This window comes from Geospiza fortis, unplaced genomic scaffold (assembly GCF_000277835.1).
Source record: "Geospiza fortis unplaced genomic scaffold, GeoFor_1.0 scaffold279, whole genome shotgun sequence".
Classification (NCBI taxonomy): Eukaryota; Metazoa; Chordata; class Aves; order Passeriformes; family Thraupidae; genus Geospiza; species Geospiza fortis.
In genome coordinates, this window is record NW_005054352.1 from 4,355,759 (window position 1) to 4,371,198 (window position 15,440).

General features: G+C 38.9%; 1 protein-coding gene across 1 annotated transcript in view; it reads right to left on the reverse strand.

Moving 5' to 3' along the window:
- Positions 1–15,079, reverse strand: part of TMC1 (transmembrane channel like 1) — a 64,552-nt gene extending 49,473 nt beyond the window's left edge. The window contains 1 exon segment of the mRNA XM_005423442.1: positions 15,046–15,079. Within this exon segment, the coding sequence (XP_005423499.1) occupies positions 15,046–15,079 (34 nt within the window).
- Positions 15,080–15,440: the final 361 nt, after the last annotated feature.

The following is a 15,440-nucleotide window of genomic DNA, read 5'->3' on the forward strand; positions in this document are numbered from 1 at the left end:
CCAAGTAGTTTAAGGGAAACTTTCTCATCTTTCTAGATTAAGGGCAGTGATAATGTAATCTAAGTAAGCTATCGTTTTACCCAAAGTCTTATTTAGACTATAGCCATAAATAAGACCACAAGACTTAAAGAAGGTGTTCTGAATATGGGCTCAGACCAACCTGCAAGTCACAGTTACAAGGCAGAATATCAGACAGCTCAGGGAGAGGACTCCAAACATTGACATGTTGGCTGCTGAGGAAACTAAGGGCAGAAAAAAAAATGCATAACACTGTAGTCTTTGTTCTATCAGGTGTTGTTTAGCAGATCACAAGAATAGTTTGATCCTTACCTTGATTTCCCAAGTTGTTTTGATACCTTCTGTCAGAAGCTATTACCCAGATTTCATGCTTTGTATTTTTTTTTAACTTATTCTACACTGACATAGTTTTATGGACTTTTCACAGTGAGAGGGATAATAACTCTTGAAACAAACTCATAGAACATGGCCCACTCTTGTAACATCTGCGCTCCCACTACTACTGTGTAAAGCCAACTGCTGCTAAGCAATTCCGCATTTTGGTGCTACAAAAAATTCAGTGGAATGTAAAGTAACCTGTATATCAAAAATGCTGTCTGACTTTTTGTTTATATTATAAAAACAAATTTCTACTTAATTAAGTGTCAAGTCAATGAAATGGATCTTCTGCCAACAGAGCCTCATAAGCAACTACTGTGTTTGTCTCTGAATTGGACCTTGTCCTTTTAAGTACTGGAAACACATCAGCCCAGTTAGAAAATAAGCTAAGTGTTCAACAAGAGGAAATGTCAGAAATGCAAGATTGTATTAGACAATAAATGCCTGGCAAGTGTTACTCAAAAAAGGGTAGTGTCATGTTACACTCAGTTCTATATATTTGCATACCTTTCTATATTATTCTTTCTAATCATGGATATAAGACAGTATCTCACAACACTCCTGTAACAATAAATATCACTAGAAGTAACACCTGTGAAATACACCAGAAATAATATATCTATGTCATAGTAAATCTATTGGAAAAGTGAATTAGTGAAGGCTTCAACATGTAAGATTTGTGACCCTAACAATAAAGACCGCATCCTCTTAGTCTCTTTCCAGACTTTGGGAAGAACATCTTGGCTCACCTTGGGCACAAAAGAAGAGAGTTTCAAACACAGAAATCTCAAATAAAAATTACATTTATAGAGCAACCATAACATTCGGTATTTCACACCATGCTTTATTTTTCCTCTGTTTTTTTCCCAGTGTCACAAATTTTATTTCCAATGAGCAAACATAACAATCACACAACTGAAAAAATGTATCCTGACCAGCAATAGCTATGAATTTATAAGGTAAAATAATAATAATTATTCAGTTACACACAAAATGGCTAATATATTGCTTGTTTTTTCCATCAAAATCGGCAATATCATAAATACCAAAGTAGGTAGAATATTTTTGCTTAAATGTCATAAGAACACCAGGGTCTTGGAAGACTTACTGGTCTTAATGTACAATGCTGTGTCCTGCAGGCCTATACACCTGAGTCATTTCGAGAAATTGTCTCTGGGGCAATAAGCTTTCTTCCCTCTGCAGCAAAGAAAATTTGTCCACCTAATATTTGAAATGTTTGAAATCAATATTTGAAAACTATAGCTGGAGACCACAGGGAACAAATGAAATCCATTCAATTCACATCCATAAATAGCTCATTTCTTCTCCATTTGTAAGAAAAAATTACTGATTTTCTACTGAAAGGTCAGAGGCTGAGCTCACATGGGTCATGTTGACACTGTAGCTAATATGGTATACATCATCTGATTGCACTCTCCTCTTTCTTCCTGGCTTCCTGCTAGGCTGTACTTATACATGGCAAGATTTGATATCTGTCTCTCAGTTTGAGGGTCAGCACTTCTTCCAGGCTAATCCTCCCCTCAGGGATAAAAGGATTCTAAAAACTGATATTACTGTTATAAAGTTCACAAAAGGTAGAGGGGGAAGACAGTTCAATGAGAAGCCCCTTAGAATTTCACCCCCTTCAGGAAAATGTGTAAAATTTCCAGGCCTCTGTGCCTCACTCCATCTCTGTGTTCCCCTATGTGTGCCCTACAAAGGTCTAACCTTGGGGCGCTTCTCCTTATCCAAGGCTAGAGAGCTGACCAGCTTGCAGGCCACATTGGTTACTGTAGTAAAACAAGACACAGCACTTGCACTTGGTCTTCATCACACAGTGAGGCAGTGGTGGGAAATTTACCATTTTCATTGCAGGCTTTACTGCAAGAATTAGGACCAGACTATTAAGTGTTAAGTGCACCCTGATGAAAAAAGTCTGAGACTGCAGTAAACCATACCAATCTGGCCTTTTCCAGTTCTGAAATGGGATTTATTTAGCTCATTGTCATTCACTTATAAAGCTGTTAAAATGGGAAAAACACATATGTATATGGAGAAAAAAGTTTATATTCAAGTTAAAAATGACGGGTTCTTAGTGGATATGAAATCAATTGTATTTTTTACTATTCATGAGTAGAAAGGTCTTTTAAAGTTGATAACTAGAGCTGACCAGCTCACCACATATTCTTTTTACTATACTTAGAGGGTAATAGGCACTTTCCAACTGCTCCCTTTTGAAAATCCACTCTGAAGATTTTTGACCTAGGCTGTCTTTTCCTGTATGAGATGCCAGGAACAATGAATTCACATTCATGAACTCATCATAATGGACCATACATGTCCTACTATCTTAGATTTTGCAGAAGACATGCTGTGAAACATGAAGAATCACCGGACAAAGAATGGTTTCACTCAAGAAAAAGATACCAAAAAGCAAAAATGCATTATTTGAAACTGTTGCAAGAATATTCCTCAGGACTGTCAGCAGTGATGACATAAAACCTCCTGTAAAGAAACTGCAACTAGATTAGCTCCTGAACTCTGTGTTACATAGCTCTAGCCCCCGGACTTTTTAAGTTAGGAGAGGATTAAGAACTATATTCTGGAAGCGTCTCATAGTTACTTGTAATGGAGGTTCAGCTTTTCATATGTTCTGAAATCATAATGTAGTCCTAAGCTTACTAACATGATCTCATCTCCAAATATACACACAACTGTCATTGCTAGGTTTTACTGTAAATTATATGTACAAGATAAATTTTCATGAAAAAACAAGAAGTGTCAAGGAGTGAGCATGATTCAGCAATAAAAATCTTCACCTTCTCCAGATAAAAAGTGTGCAGTATTGGCTTGCCATGGGAATGATATCCTCTATAATTCAAATGAATAATACAATCACTGAATAAATACAAGTCAATTCAGTCAGGTATTTTCAAGTAAAATGCAGATGTTAATGGCAAACTTAGAACCTTGTTAGTCATAAAATTTGTTCAGTATGAATTCTTATAAAAATGTGTATGTTCTATGGTCATGCTCATAAGATTTCTTATGAAGATAAAAATTCTTTAGTAGCTATTAAGTATTTTGCCTGTGCTGCATTAAATTCTGTGATTCTCTCATGTTAAAATGAGTTCCATTAGCATATACTGCTTGAAAATTAAATTGGTCAGTAAAGAGTGTTGTAGAAAAAAAAACTGAGGTGGAGAAAAATGAGAGGATCTCAGACAATAAAAGGAAAGCAAATAAGATGAACTTTTAAAATTAACTGCTTTTTATATTCTGTCGAAATGCTCAGCAGTCCCTTCTGATGTTTTCTATTGAAGCAAAATATATTTTATTAATATTGAGTGTTACAGTTATGGATTAAACATCTAGGAAGCCCTGTTTAGTAGTAACAGCCCTGGTACTTAGCAAGACCTACAGAATAAGTCCCTTATTTTCTCCCATGCTGAAGACAAGAAACATCAAGCATACAATAGAGATCCCTGCTTTAGAAAGAGTAGCACTGCTCATGAGAACTGAGAACACTTCTCATATTAGACTTGCGTTGCACATCACCAGAACAAACCATTAGACATTATAATCCTACAAAAAAAAAACATTTCTTAGATCCAGAATAGTGTAGTATTAATATAGAAATGCTGCTCATCTTACTATGAAGAATGTTTGACATTTCATAATAAATATAGAAAGCAGTAAGAAAAACAGGCAATTTTTATGCACCTAACAGAAGCCACAAAGTAACACTGTTTCCTTAGTATTTCCTACAAACTGCATGTAAGTGTAAGAAAGTAACAGGAGTGTAGTCACAATCTTTTGATTTACTAATCAGTGGAAAGATACACTACCATGCTACAACTAGTCAACTTCCAAATAAAACACATTTCTGAACAAAAGATAATGCATTGTGACTAACAAGATTTTATATTAAAAAGAAGTAGAAAGAACAATTTTCACACTGTTGAGCTACATGCAGAAAATGAATACATGCTCAAGTCGCATAATGATATTTGCAATTACCTTTTCCTTCTGTTGACTTGTCCTGTTTAGTCATTGTGGTGTTTCACAGGGCTACTGCAGGTGCTGGATATACAGGAGAGTGTCTGAAGGCTGGGTGGTTCAAGATGAAGCACCCCACAATATCATCCTGCCTGTCATTGAACGGGTGGCGCTGGTGAAGTTTCACTCACTGAAATATAAGAAGATACTAATTTCGTAAGTGATAAATCTTTCATGAGTGTTTAGTTTACTATTTAGGTTTGGCATGCTAGGATTAAATGAATCAAAGAAGTTATTCACTTTCTTTATTCTTATTGCTGAAAAAACACTTCTGCAATGTACTTACCTATGACAAACATAGGTTTAAGTGCTTAAGTGCCTTACTGAGGAAGGAGGTTGCACAGTGTCCACATGATTATGCTGTCATGCTGTATTCAGACCTACAGTTCTGCACATGGAGGAAATTACATAGATTATTCTTCTGTCACAAAAGTCAGATTTTACAAAAAACATGCTTAAATTGCATAGCTTTGATAGAATAGCCAGACACTGATTTAAAAAATCTTAGCAAAATGAGGTAGATTCTGACTTACCTGCTGGTTTGCATTTGCACCTCCTTGCAGTTCTGTTAGGACTTGTTTCTGCCTTTATATCCAGATATTACACCCTGAGTTTACCAGTTTTATGCAGATTGGCCTTTGATCTAAACTAACAGTGAAAGAAAGCCAAAATATAGTTTACAAGACAAGTCAGGTTTGGAAATAAAAACTTGAAAGAATAAATTACAAATAAAACAACATGAAATACAATTCTTGCATTAAGTATTTGTATTTAACTACATAATTCCATCATAACTCTTTAGTTGAAATTCTTTCACTGTGACCCAGCTGAAAAAGAGTGCAAGAATCTGCAGAACAGCCTACCTTCTCAGATGCTCATAAGGAGTGTCTGGATCCTCTTACATACAGGACTGTGAAAGCCATTTTTTTTCTTTGGAGTTGTCATCCAGGTGTCTGAAGGAAGTTTATCTGGAAATTAATCCAGTGAGGCTGACTACCTTAGCCTTTCATTTTCTTTTATCATGGGGCTGCTTGGATTTTTTGTTCTGTTTTGAAACATACTGCTATTTCTCTTAAAGTATTAACATTGTATGTTTGAAATATTCCCCAAGAGATTAAGCCTGCCTTTACAGTTGTAAGAGTCTCTGTGTTATATAACATTCTTTCTGAACTTGTATCTTTCCCTTTTGCTGCATTCTTATATTAGTCATTTCATAGTATCCTAGATCCTGTGTTTCTCTATACTTGGGAAAGACTTCTAATAAAAACCAAGAAATTTAGGAAAATGTTCAAATCATCTCTGAATATCCCTAGTTAGACTATGTTTCAAGTATTCAGAAAGTAATAATCATGTTCTAAAAATTCAGTTGGTAGATTTCTGTACTTCTTTAATAACAGAAAGAAGAATATCTTGGGAAGACCAATGAGCACGGATTTGCAAGTACTTGCAAAAAGAAGCAGTCAAAAAATTCTAACAAGATATTTTGCAGTTGCAGTCAAAATGAGACCAGAGCACTGGTCCTATAAGTCTTCTTCAGAATTTAAAGTTAGTAATACCTCACTTACATCTATTAGCCACATTGGAAAATATTTTACTGGATATATGAAAAGGAAAGGGAAAAATATTGAATGCTGACTTATCAATCTTACCCAAAATAACCGCAAAACACAAAAATCAGAGATGCAAAGGGAATATTGTAAAAGATACGTACATAAAAGAGGTAAATGTGCAGTCTGATGTTGTCTGTGGGTGAATATTTGCTATAATGTACATGAATTGTGAACATTTTGTTTTGTTTCTTAAAGTCTCCTGACTCAGTCAGCAGCTATATTTCATTAAATACTTTTATCACAGCATAGCTTGTTAGTGTTTCCAGTCTCATTTGTAGTTTATATTTGTGTCTGTACAGTTAAATGTTTCTTTAAGTTCCTCTACTTGCTGCCCTCATCAGTATGTCACTGTGGGGCTGCGGCGCAGACTGGCTCACTAATCAAAGCAAATAATCAGTTTCTTAAGTCAGCTTAGTGCAGTGATCCCATGCACAGCACAGTCCACAAACAATTGTACTAGCACAAGAAGAAGTAGTCAAATTTTGACATGATGTGGGAAAGGGCAGCCGGGGTCAGGAGACAGGAGACAGGAAGAGGCTGCAAACCTTTGAAGAGAGACTTGTCACTGGAGCTAACATAGCAAGGAGATACGTGCTAGATTTCCCTTTACCCTGGGGGTTCAAATACTAATCAGAGATTGAGAACAGTTTTCATTTACACTAGCTTCTCTTTACAGCATACAAGTCTTGAAAGACAAAAAAACACAAAACTCCAAAACAACCCCAAACCAAACCAAATCAAACCAAATAAACAAACTAAAACCCAAAGAAACAAAAAACCAAACCTACTTCAATTTAGCTCTATACAATAGCAATGAAATCAGAACATACAGAATGCTATTGATAAATAAAAATATATTAAAATAGTCTCAGTGCAGACAAGTTTAGAGAACTGGTCTTAGTCCTGGTGGACTTTGTTGAACACTGTGAAAGTGTCCATGTTGGCAAACGTCACATTTTATTCCCTTTGTTCAAATCTCCATCTCTTCATCAGAAATATTTACTATACATTCTGAATGTAGAGTATGCTTGCTGAAGCATGTATAGTAGGCAAAAGCTGAGGATGGCAATACACAATTATCCCTACCTTAGCTGAAAACCCATAATGAGGAAGAAGTGGAAAACACTGGTCTACATACCCTTCTGCAGACTGCTGAAGTGATAGCCATCTGCCAAACAGATAAATCCAGCCAGGGAAAAGAGCCATGACACCAAAGAATGATGACTTAACCATGTTTTGCATAAACATTAATGCCTCAGTAAATCTGCAAGCATCCATTTTACTTGTAAACAGCTGTTAAGTTACAGTGCCACAACCTATGCACAAAGAACCTCTGTAATTTCCTTCTTCACACTTCTACATAGCAGCTGAAAACCCTTTCTACAACCATGAAATGTACTGAATGTTGTTTCTTATGTATTTCAAGGTGAGTTTTTCCTCTGTTTCTAAACTTAATGAAAAACATAGGGCAATCATTTTTTTTTCTGACAGACTTTGCTGAAGGTTACTCTTTTCAGGATGGGATTTTATAATGCCATTTTGTCTAGAGGCATACAAAATGCATATTCTGCCTGTCAAAGGACATGATCAGGGAGTTCTGGAAGTAGATACAAAGCCAGTCTGAAGGCATGGCACTGTCAGCATGCTGGCAGAAACACCTTTTTTTTCCTAATGAGTCTGAACAGCATTAACTGGTAAGTCTGTACCTACTACCCTCATTATCCCACATCTTTTCACAGCTGAGTGGATGATTTTGCCAATCAGTCTGGGAGCAGCAGGAGACTGCAGCAGAGGTGGCTGAGGTGGGATGGGGGTCAAAACTTCCCCTAGGGGCACCAGCCTGCAGCAGTGCTAGCAGAGCAGGGAGGTGACACTGGCACTGGGGGGACCTTTGTAAGGGTGAAAGGCACCGTCACATGACAAATCAGATTGATTCATTTCGTGCCAGAAACTTCCAAAAGCTGACTTATGTTCTTTTCAAATATTAATTCCCAAGTCAACGAGTTCAGCTGCTGAACATGGATTAGGGAATGCCATAAACAGAAACACAAGTAACATTGCTCTGGTGCCTCTCTGGTATGGACTGAGAAAGGAGTTACAGCTTAAATCTACTTGCAGAAAGAGCTTTATTTGTGTAGAGATCTCTGAGCCCCTTGTGGAAAGGAAATCTAACAACCAAGTCAGAAAAACTACAGGGAATGCCAACACAATTTTACAATTACTGTTTCTAAAGCCATTTGTAATTTCTCTGACATTTCTGAAATACTGTATTTCAAGTTTTTCTAAAAAACTGGAATTTAAACCAAAAGTACAGCAGGATGTAATCATCATTAGATTCTCATGGTAGACAAAATAACTGGGTTGAAAGAAAAAACATCAAAAGCCTCACAAAGAAGTCATTAAAAAATTCTAATCAATTTATGTGAATAAAGATATTTGGGTGGTATGATTTAGAGGAATTTATCCAAATTGGTCTTGGTCAATGAATCTATCCTGCTTTATTAGCAATTGGAATGTCTTATTATAGCCTCAAAACCCACTTTAAAATCCTTTAAAACCCACTTTAAAATCCTAAATATTCACTAAAACTCTCTAATTTTATTTTTTTTTAATTAGAAATGGATATATTTAGAAAAGTTTCTACAGATCCATATGTTCGGTTCTTTGCACCTCTTCTGAAAAATTTGAGCTGGAAATGTTCAGGAATTTCATGTGAAGATACACATATATATATTTCCTCTAATGATAATACTACTTAGAATTAAATAATTCTATTTAGAATCATATCCTTATCTTTCTTCTAGCCAAAATTAATGGCTGAATGAATGGTCATTAATAGACCTGCTTTCTTTATTAATATCCAGCAGCACACAATGGCAGCAGAGACTGTCTGTGTGACTGCTTGTAGCACCTGCTCTGCTGACAAATGGGCACATTGCTCAAATAATTGCATTTACTACTTAGTTTTGGCTGCGCCCGGTGGAGCAACTCCAGATTTATTTCCGTGACTGGAAAAATACTGCCGTGCTCAAATGCTGGATACACAGACTGAGGCTTGAAATACATGCTTAAAACCATAAAATCACATTCTCCTAAAAATCAAAGCTATAAAGTTAAGTACTCTTGAAATAATTATTTGCAACATAAAAGATCCTTTGAGAAAAAAAACACCATTAAATGTAATAGACACTAAAACCTGTCTTAAAGTTACTATGATTTGGACTAAAATTCAGATTATCAGCTAATATTCTAAAAATCTTACCATTATGACATGCTACTGAGTTTTCTTCACATAATCTTTGGAATTTACTGGAAAACAAAGGCAACTTTGCAAGACTTTTTTCAGAATACCCTTGTGTCCTTAACAGAACACCATTGCATCATCATTTAGCATCACAAGATCCTTGGGAAAAACACCCCCTCATATTCCTGAGCACAAAGATTTCCATCGCTATAGCAACAAAATGCCTCACTCAACATTTTAAATCTATGGTGTTCCTGGTCCTCCAAGCCCTAGCTCAGCCTTCTAATTATCTCTAAGAGGAGATGAGACAGCTGAGTATGAGCCATGGAAAGAACTTTCTTTTCTTCCTAAAGTTTCTTAATGTCTCAGAGGTTTCAGTTTCCATTTTCCGTGGGTAAAATGCCATGTTGCACCTCTCAGCCAAATTCTGGGAAAAAAATTCTACAATTCTGTTGCACACACTTGTCTTTTTTATATGATGCAATACTCACTCATTAATTGCAATTTTACACACACACATGTTCATGTCTGCCAAATTATATTAATTGACTTAATGCTCCTCATTTACGTGGAAGTGGAAAAATTTATTATTTTATTATTTCCATCACTCTTTGGCCATACATACACACGTACATACATACATACATACATACATATATACAACAGAGAGTCAGACAGAAATTCGTATTACTGGTAAAAAAGCTCCAGTGGACAGGCACTGGAGTAGCAGGGTAACATCAGACACTGGTGGGGACACCAGTGGGGACCTGCAGGGCTCCATCCTTGGCCCTGTGCTCTTCAAGGTCTTCATTAACAACTTGGATGCAGGACTCAAAGGAGTACTTGCAGATGACACTTAATTGGAAGGACTGTCAACTCTTTCAACAGAAAAACCTTGACAAACAAGAGAGCTGAGCAATTACCAACCACATGAAGTTTAACAAGGACGGTGTTGGATTCTGCAATGGGGTGGGCAACCCTGGCTGTACACACAGCCTGGGGAATGAGAGGCTGGAGAGCAGTGCTGCAGAAAGGGACCTGGAGGTCCTGCTCAGTGGCAAGTTGAACATGAGCCAGCAGTGCCCTGGCAGCCAGGAGGGCCAGGTGTGTCCTGGGGGGCATCAGGCCCAGCATTGCCAACCAGGCAAGGGAGGGGATTGTCCTGCTCTGCTCTGCTCTGGGCCAGCCTCACCTCGAGTGCTGGGGGCAGTTCTGGGTGCCACAGTATAAAGCAGACGTTGAGCTGTTAGAGAGCATCCAAAGGAGGGCAAGGAGCATGGTGAAGGAGGGGAAGCCATATGAGGAGTGCCTGAGGTGCTTTGTCTCTTCAGTCTGGGGAAGAGGAGACTGAGGGGAGATCTCTTAGTGGTCTTCAACAGCCTCACAAGAAGAAGTCAAGGGGTAGGCACTGATCTCTTCACCCTTGCGACCAGCAAGAGGACTCAAGAAAACAGCATGAAGCTGAGTCAGGGGATGTTTAGGTTGGTTATCAGGAAAAATTCTTCCCCCAGAAGGCTGTTGAGCACTGGAACAGGCTCCTCAGGGAAGTGGTCACAGCACCAAGCCTGACAGAGTTCAACGAGTGTTTGGGCAATGCTATCAGGCCCACAGCATGATTCTTAGGATGTCTTGTGCAGGGTCAGAAGTTGGACTAAATTATCAGGATGGGGTTCTTCCAACTCAGCTTATTCTGTGATTCTGTCTTTCTATGACCTCTCCTGTGTATCTGCAGTTGCAGCTATCAACAGACGGCAACACATGCCAACCAGCTGCACCTTAATGCAGGAGCTCCCCACACAGCAAAACCAGTATCAAAGGAAAATCACCATCTCATTACTTAGGAAAGCAGTGGACAACTCAACAGATGTTTTGCTTAAAAGAAGCAAAAGAGAGAGCATGAAATTGAACTGCATTAATCTTGCATTGTGTCAGTAATGTCTGTTCTTCCCATGACTTGTTACATCTAAATTAATCAACTGTTTGGATGGTAGAGATAAAATACCATTCTTGGTCAATCTGTCAGTGATATAAACAATGCACTCTTTTGTTTCATTGTATGGGAATAACTTCAAAGCAACACCCAGAGAGCAGCTAGCTACAGGAAAAAAAAGGCTGGAAACAGTCGACTTCTGGTATGACATGCAAACCTCACTTTTTGGCTGGTGTTTCTAATGGTAAATGGATGCTAATGTGCACAAATTGTACCACTCAATAAAGCAAAGAATAACTACAGAAGAAAGCAAGGAGATCTATATGCCTTAGTCCATCTCTTCTTCCATCCAGGAGAAAAAAGTAGAAACTTAATTCTATCTCCATGTATTCAAAAGGCACATGAATCAAAAACCTGAATGTGGCTGTAAAACTTAAAAACCTGCAAATAATTTTGTGAACTCATCACTACAGGAGTAACATATACCAACAGAGAAGACAGATATAACTACAGAGACAGGTGGACATGTGTAAATAAATATTTTCAAATATACTGACCTTGATATTCACCTGTCCCCTCTTTTTAAATAAAGTCCAGTTTTCCTCTAATGATCAATCATATAAATTTATTTATATGCCTATATCCTCCCTTTAAAACTATGGCTATTACTCCCATCCTTACTATCACATTAAGTCTGTAAATATATATAAGGAAAATGCAGGAGAAGGTAGGACTGGGTTTTGGGCCAATCCTAGAAAAAACACATCATTAGCAAAAGCAAAACATGGTGATATGAATCCTGTAACTGGGGTTCCTTGCTGGAGGGTTACAGCCCCCTTCAGGAGGCATAGGCAGAGCAGGTAAGCTGAAGGGGTTGTGTTTTATGTACTGGATGGTCTGGGGTGTATGGCTCTTGCAGCTGGAGGTGACACTGTGGAGACCCTTTGTACAAAAAAGAAGGGGAAAGAAAATAAAGAGGATACAGGGAGAGCAGACTTCAGGGTGCAGAAGGAGCTACTTAGTAAAGTCCTCTGAGGATCTGCTTTTGAATTTACTTGGGTTCCATGAATGCTGGTTGCTTTTCTGTCAACTCTTATGAGTAACAATTTGATAGGAGCAGTCAATTTCAAGCTAGCAGGGCAGAACAACAGCTTGGCTAAGCAGGTATCTGCTTCCAGAACTTAGGCAGAAAATGAAAGTGCACTGACATTGAAAACGGGGACAGACAACACAGGGCAGCTACAGCAAGGTTGCCCTGTTGTAAGAGAAACTGTGTTTCTCCTGCAAAGTTTGAGAAAAGCTAAAGGAGGATCAGACATAACACTGGTCCTTTGCTCGACAAGGCTGGTCATAAACAGGGACATGGACAAAGCAAAAACTAAAGCCTTTTTCAGCTCTTGTCTTCAACACCAGTGGTGGGCCCTGGTGCCCCCAGAGACCAGGGTTAGAAGACCATGACTGGGGGCAAGATACACTCTCTTTCAACTCCAAACTTGTTCCAAACTTGCTTCCCCACCTGGATGCACATAAATCACTCCAAGGGGGTTTGTTCCAGGGTACTGAGAGAGCTGGCTGATAGTATCTCTTGATCTCTCTCCATTATTTTCAAATCTTGGGAGTCTGGAGACTTCCCAGTGGACTGGAAACTAGCAAATATTGCCTGAGTTTTCAAGAAGGGAAAGAAGGAAGGCTGGCAATTACGGGTCTGTCAGTCTCACAGTGCCTGCTGAAATTATGGAGAAGGTTAATCTTGAGCTACTGAAAAACACTTGAGAGGCAATAAAATCATTGGCAAGAGCCAGCACAGGTTAACAAAGGGAATGTGCTGCTTAACTGCATTAATTTCCTTTTATGACAAGGTCATACTAGTAGTTGACTAAGGGAAGCCAGAAAATGTGTGTGGTTTTTAATTTTAGCAAAGACTTTAGTAATGTCTTTCACAGTATCCTTACTGATAAACTGGCCAGCACACAGCTGGACAAGTCAATAATATTTTGGGTGAGCAATTGTCTGATGGGTTGGGCTCAAAGGATTTTATTAAGTGGGATTAGAACAGGTTGGCATTTAGGGCCAGTGCTGTTTAATGTTTTTTATAAATTATCTGGATGCATCTGGACACAGGAATCAAATGTAAATTAATAATTTTGCCTACTATACTAAACTGGGAGTAACTGTGGACTCCTTTGAGGGTAGAGATCTCTCAGAGAGAGATCTGGATGGACTAGAGAACTGAATAATCATGAACATATGAAAACAAAAAAAAAGAGCAAGTGCTGGATTCTGCATCTAAGATGGGAAAATCCTGGGGGTATGTACAAACTGGGGGATAAGAGGCAGAGAAGCCGCCCAACAAAAAGAGATTTGGGGATTTGGATTGGTGGCAAGTTGAACATGAGTCAGCAGTGTCCCATGGCAGCCAAAAGGGCCAGCCATTCCCAGGAGTACATCAAGCACGGAATCACTGGTTGGTCAAGGGATGTGATTGTTCCATTCTACCCTGCACTGGGGTGGCCTCACCTTGAATCTTGTGTCAGTTCTGGGCACCTTAAATATATGAACATCGAACTCTGGAGTATATTCAGAGGAGGGAGACCAAGTTGAGGGTAAAAGGACTCAAGGGCAAGATTTAAGAGGAGCATTGAGGTCATTTGTCCTGTGCATCTTGGAGAAATGAATGCTTGGGGGAGACCCTATTGAAGTGTAGCAGTGGAGGAGTGACTGATGGCTTCCTCTCTCTGGGAATCAGAGCTACTTTAGAGGAATGAAGCTGCTTAGGAGGAAGTTCAGATTGGTCTTTAGGAAAAGATTCTTTACTGAAAGCATTCTCAGTCACTGAAACATGCTCTCCTGGGAAGCGGTCACAGCACCAAGTCTATCAGAGGTCAAGGAGATTGTGGATAATGCTCTAGTTGTATGGTTAGTCCCGAGAGGAGCAGGGGAATGCACTCAATGATGCTTGTGGCCATCTTCTGATCTGAAATATTCCACGTTTCTGTGATTCTGTGATTAGCTGTTTTGCTGTTACTTGCATGTACATTGTTTGAATGTTTCTGTGGAGGCACTTGATCTTCTCTCCCAAGATACCTTCAAAGGCAGCAGAAATGGTAAGGAGTGGGAAGAACCACTACAAGGGAAGAACTAGGATGCTGAGGTATGTATAGGGTTGGTCTGAATACCAGCATGAAGGCTTTGAAGGTCTAGGAGCTGGATGAAGGTCTCTGGAGGTCTGGGTCCTGGATGTAGAGGGAGAAGTGAGGAATTCTCCTTGGGATGCAACTTCTATTTCAGTCCTGGATGAAGTAACACACACAAAGCTTGCACTTTTATCTGCCTATTACAGAGGAAAAGAGCCAGTAGATGGCACTCCAGTATATGTAACTTTCTTCTTTGGGTTGAAAAGGAGTGTAACACCAGCTGTTTTACTTGCCTATGGGATGATATGTGCTGCTTATCATTCACAAAGGAGATTCTTAATCTCTTAGGGATGTTGCAAATGTACGTGCAGGAAAGAGGCATCTCCCTAGCAATCAGCATAAATGTTCCTAGAAGTCTCCCCAGTCCCCAGGGTGCTCATGGATGCTGTGGCCTCCACACTGAACCACAGAATTTTCTTCACTTCAGCTGGACAAGCTACAGAAAGCAGTTAGTCAAGATGTTCACAGGAACCAGAGTCATCTAGGACTTAACAGAGGAAAGTGTTTCAGAAAAGTGACAAGAGAATATCTGTGCTGTGAATGCACAGAACATTGTTGTCTTCTGACAAGATTCAACATTTTGCAGTGTTTCCTTAAGGAGTGTTCTTTTACCAACATCAATGAGTTCAAAACTGCCGCTGGCCATTATTATTTTCTCCCGTGGAGCAGCGCTGGTTGGGCTGTACTGAAGTAGTTAAATGGGCAGAAGCAATGCACTTCAGATTCAGCCTGCTGTGCCTGTACCTAGCCAAAGGTGGAGAGCTGGCACTGGAGCATCCCCAGGCTTCACTTTCCTGGGGGAAACCTTTCCAATGAGCTCTGATACCTTTAATGAAGAAACTGACATTAAAATACTGACATTGAATTTTGTGCTTCATGTAGTGAATTAATAAAAAAAATTGGGGAGGCAATGAGGTTTTTGTCAAGTATAGTGTTCCAGACTCTTTAACACAACTCTTTAACACATATTATGTCTTGTTCTTTTCGGGTTTTTCATTTTAATAATG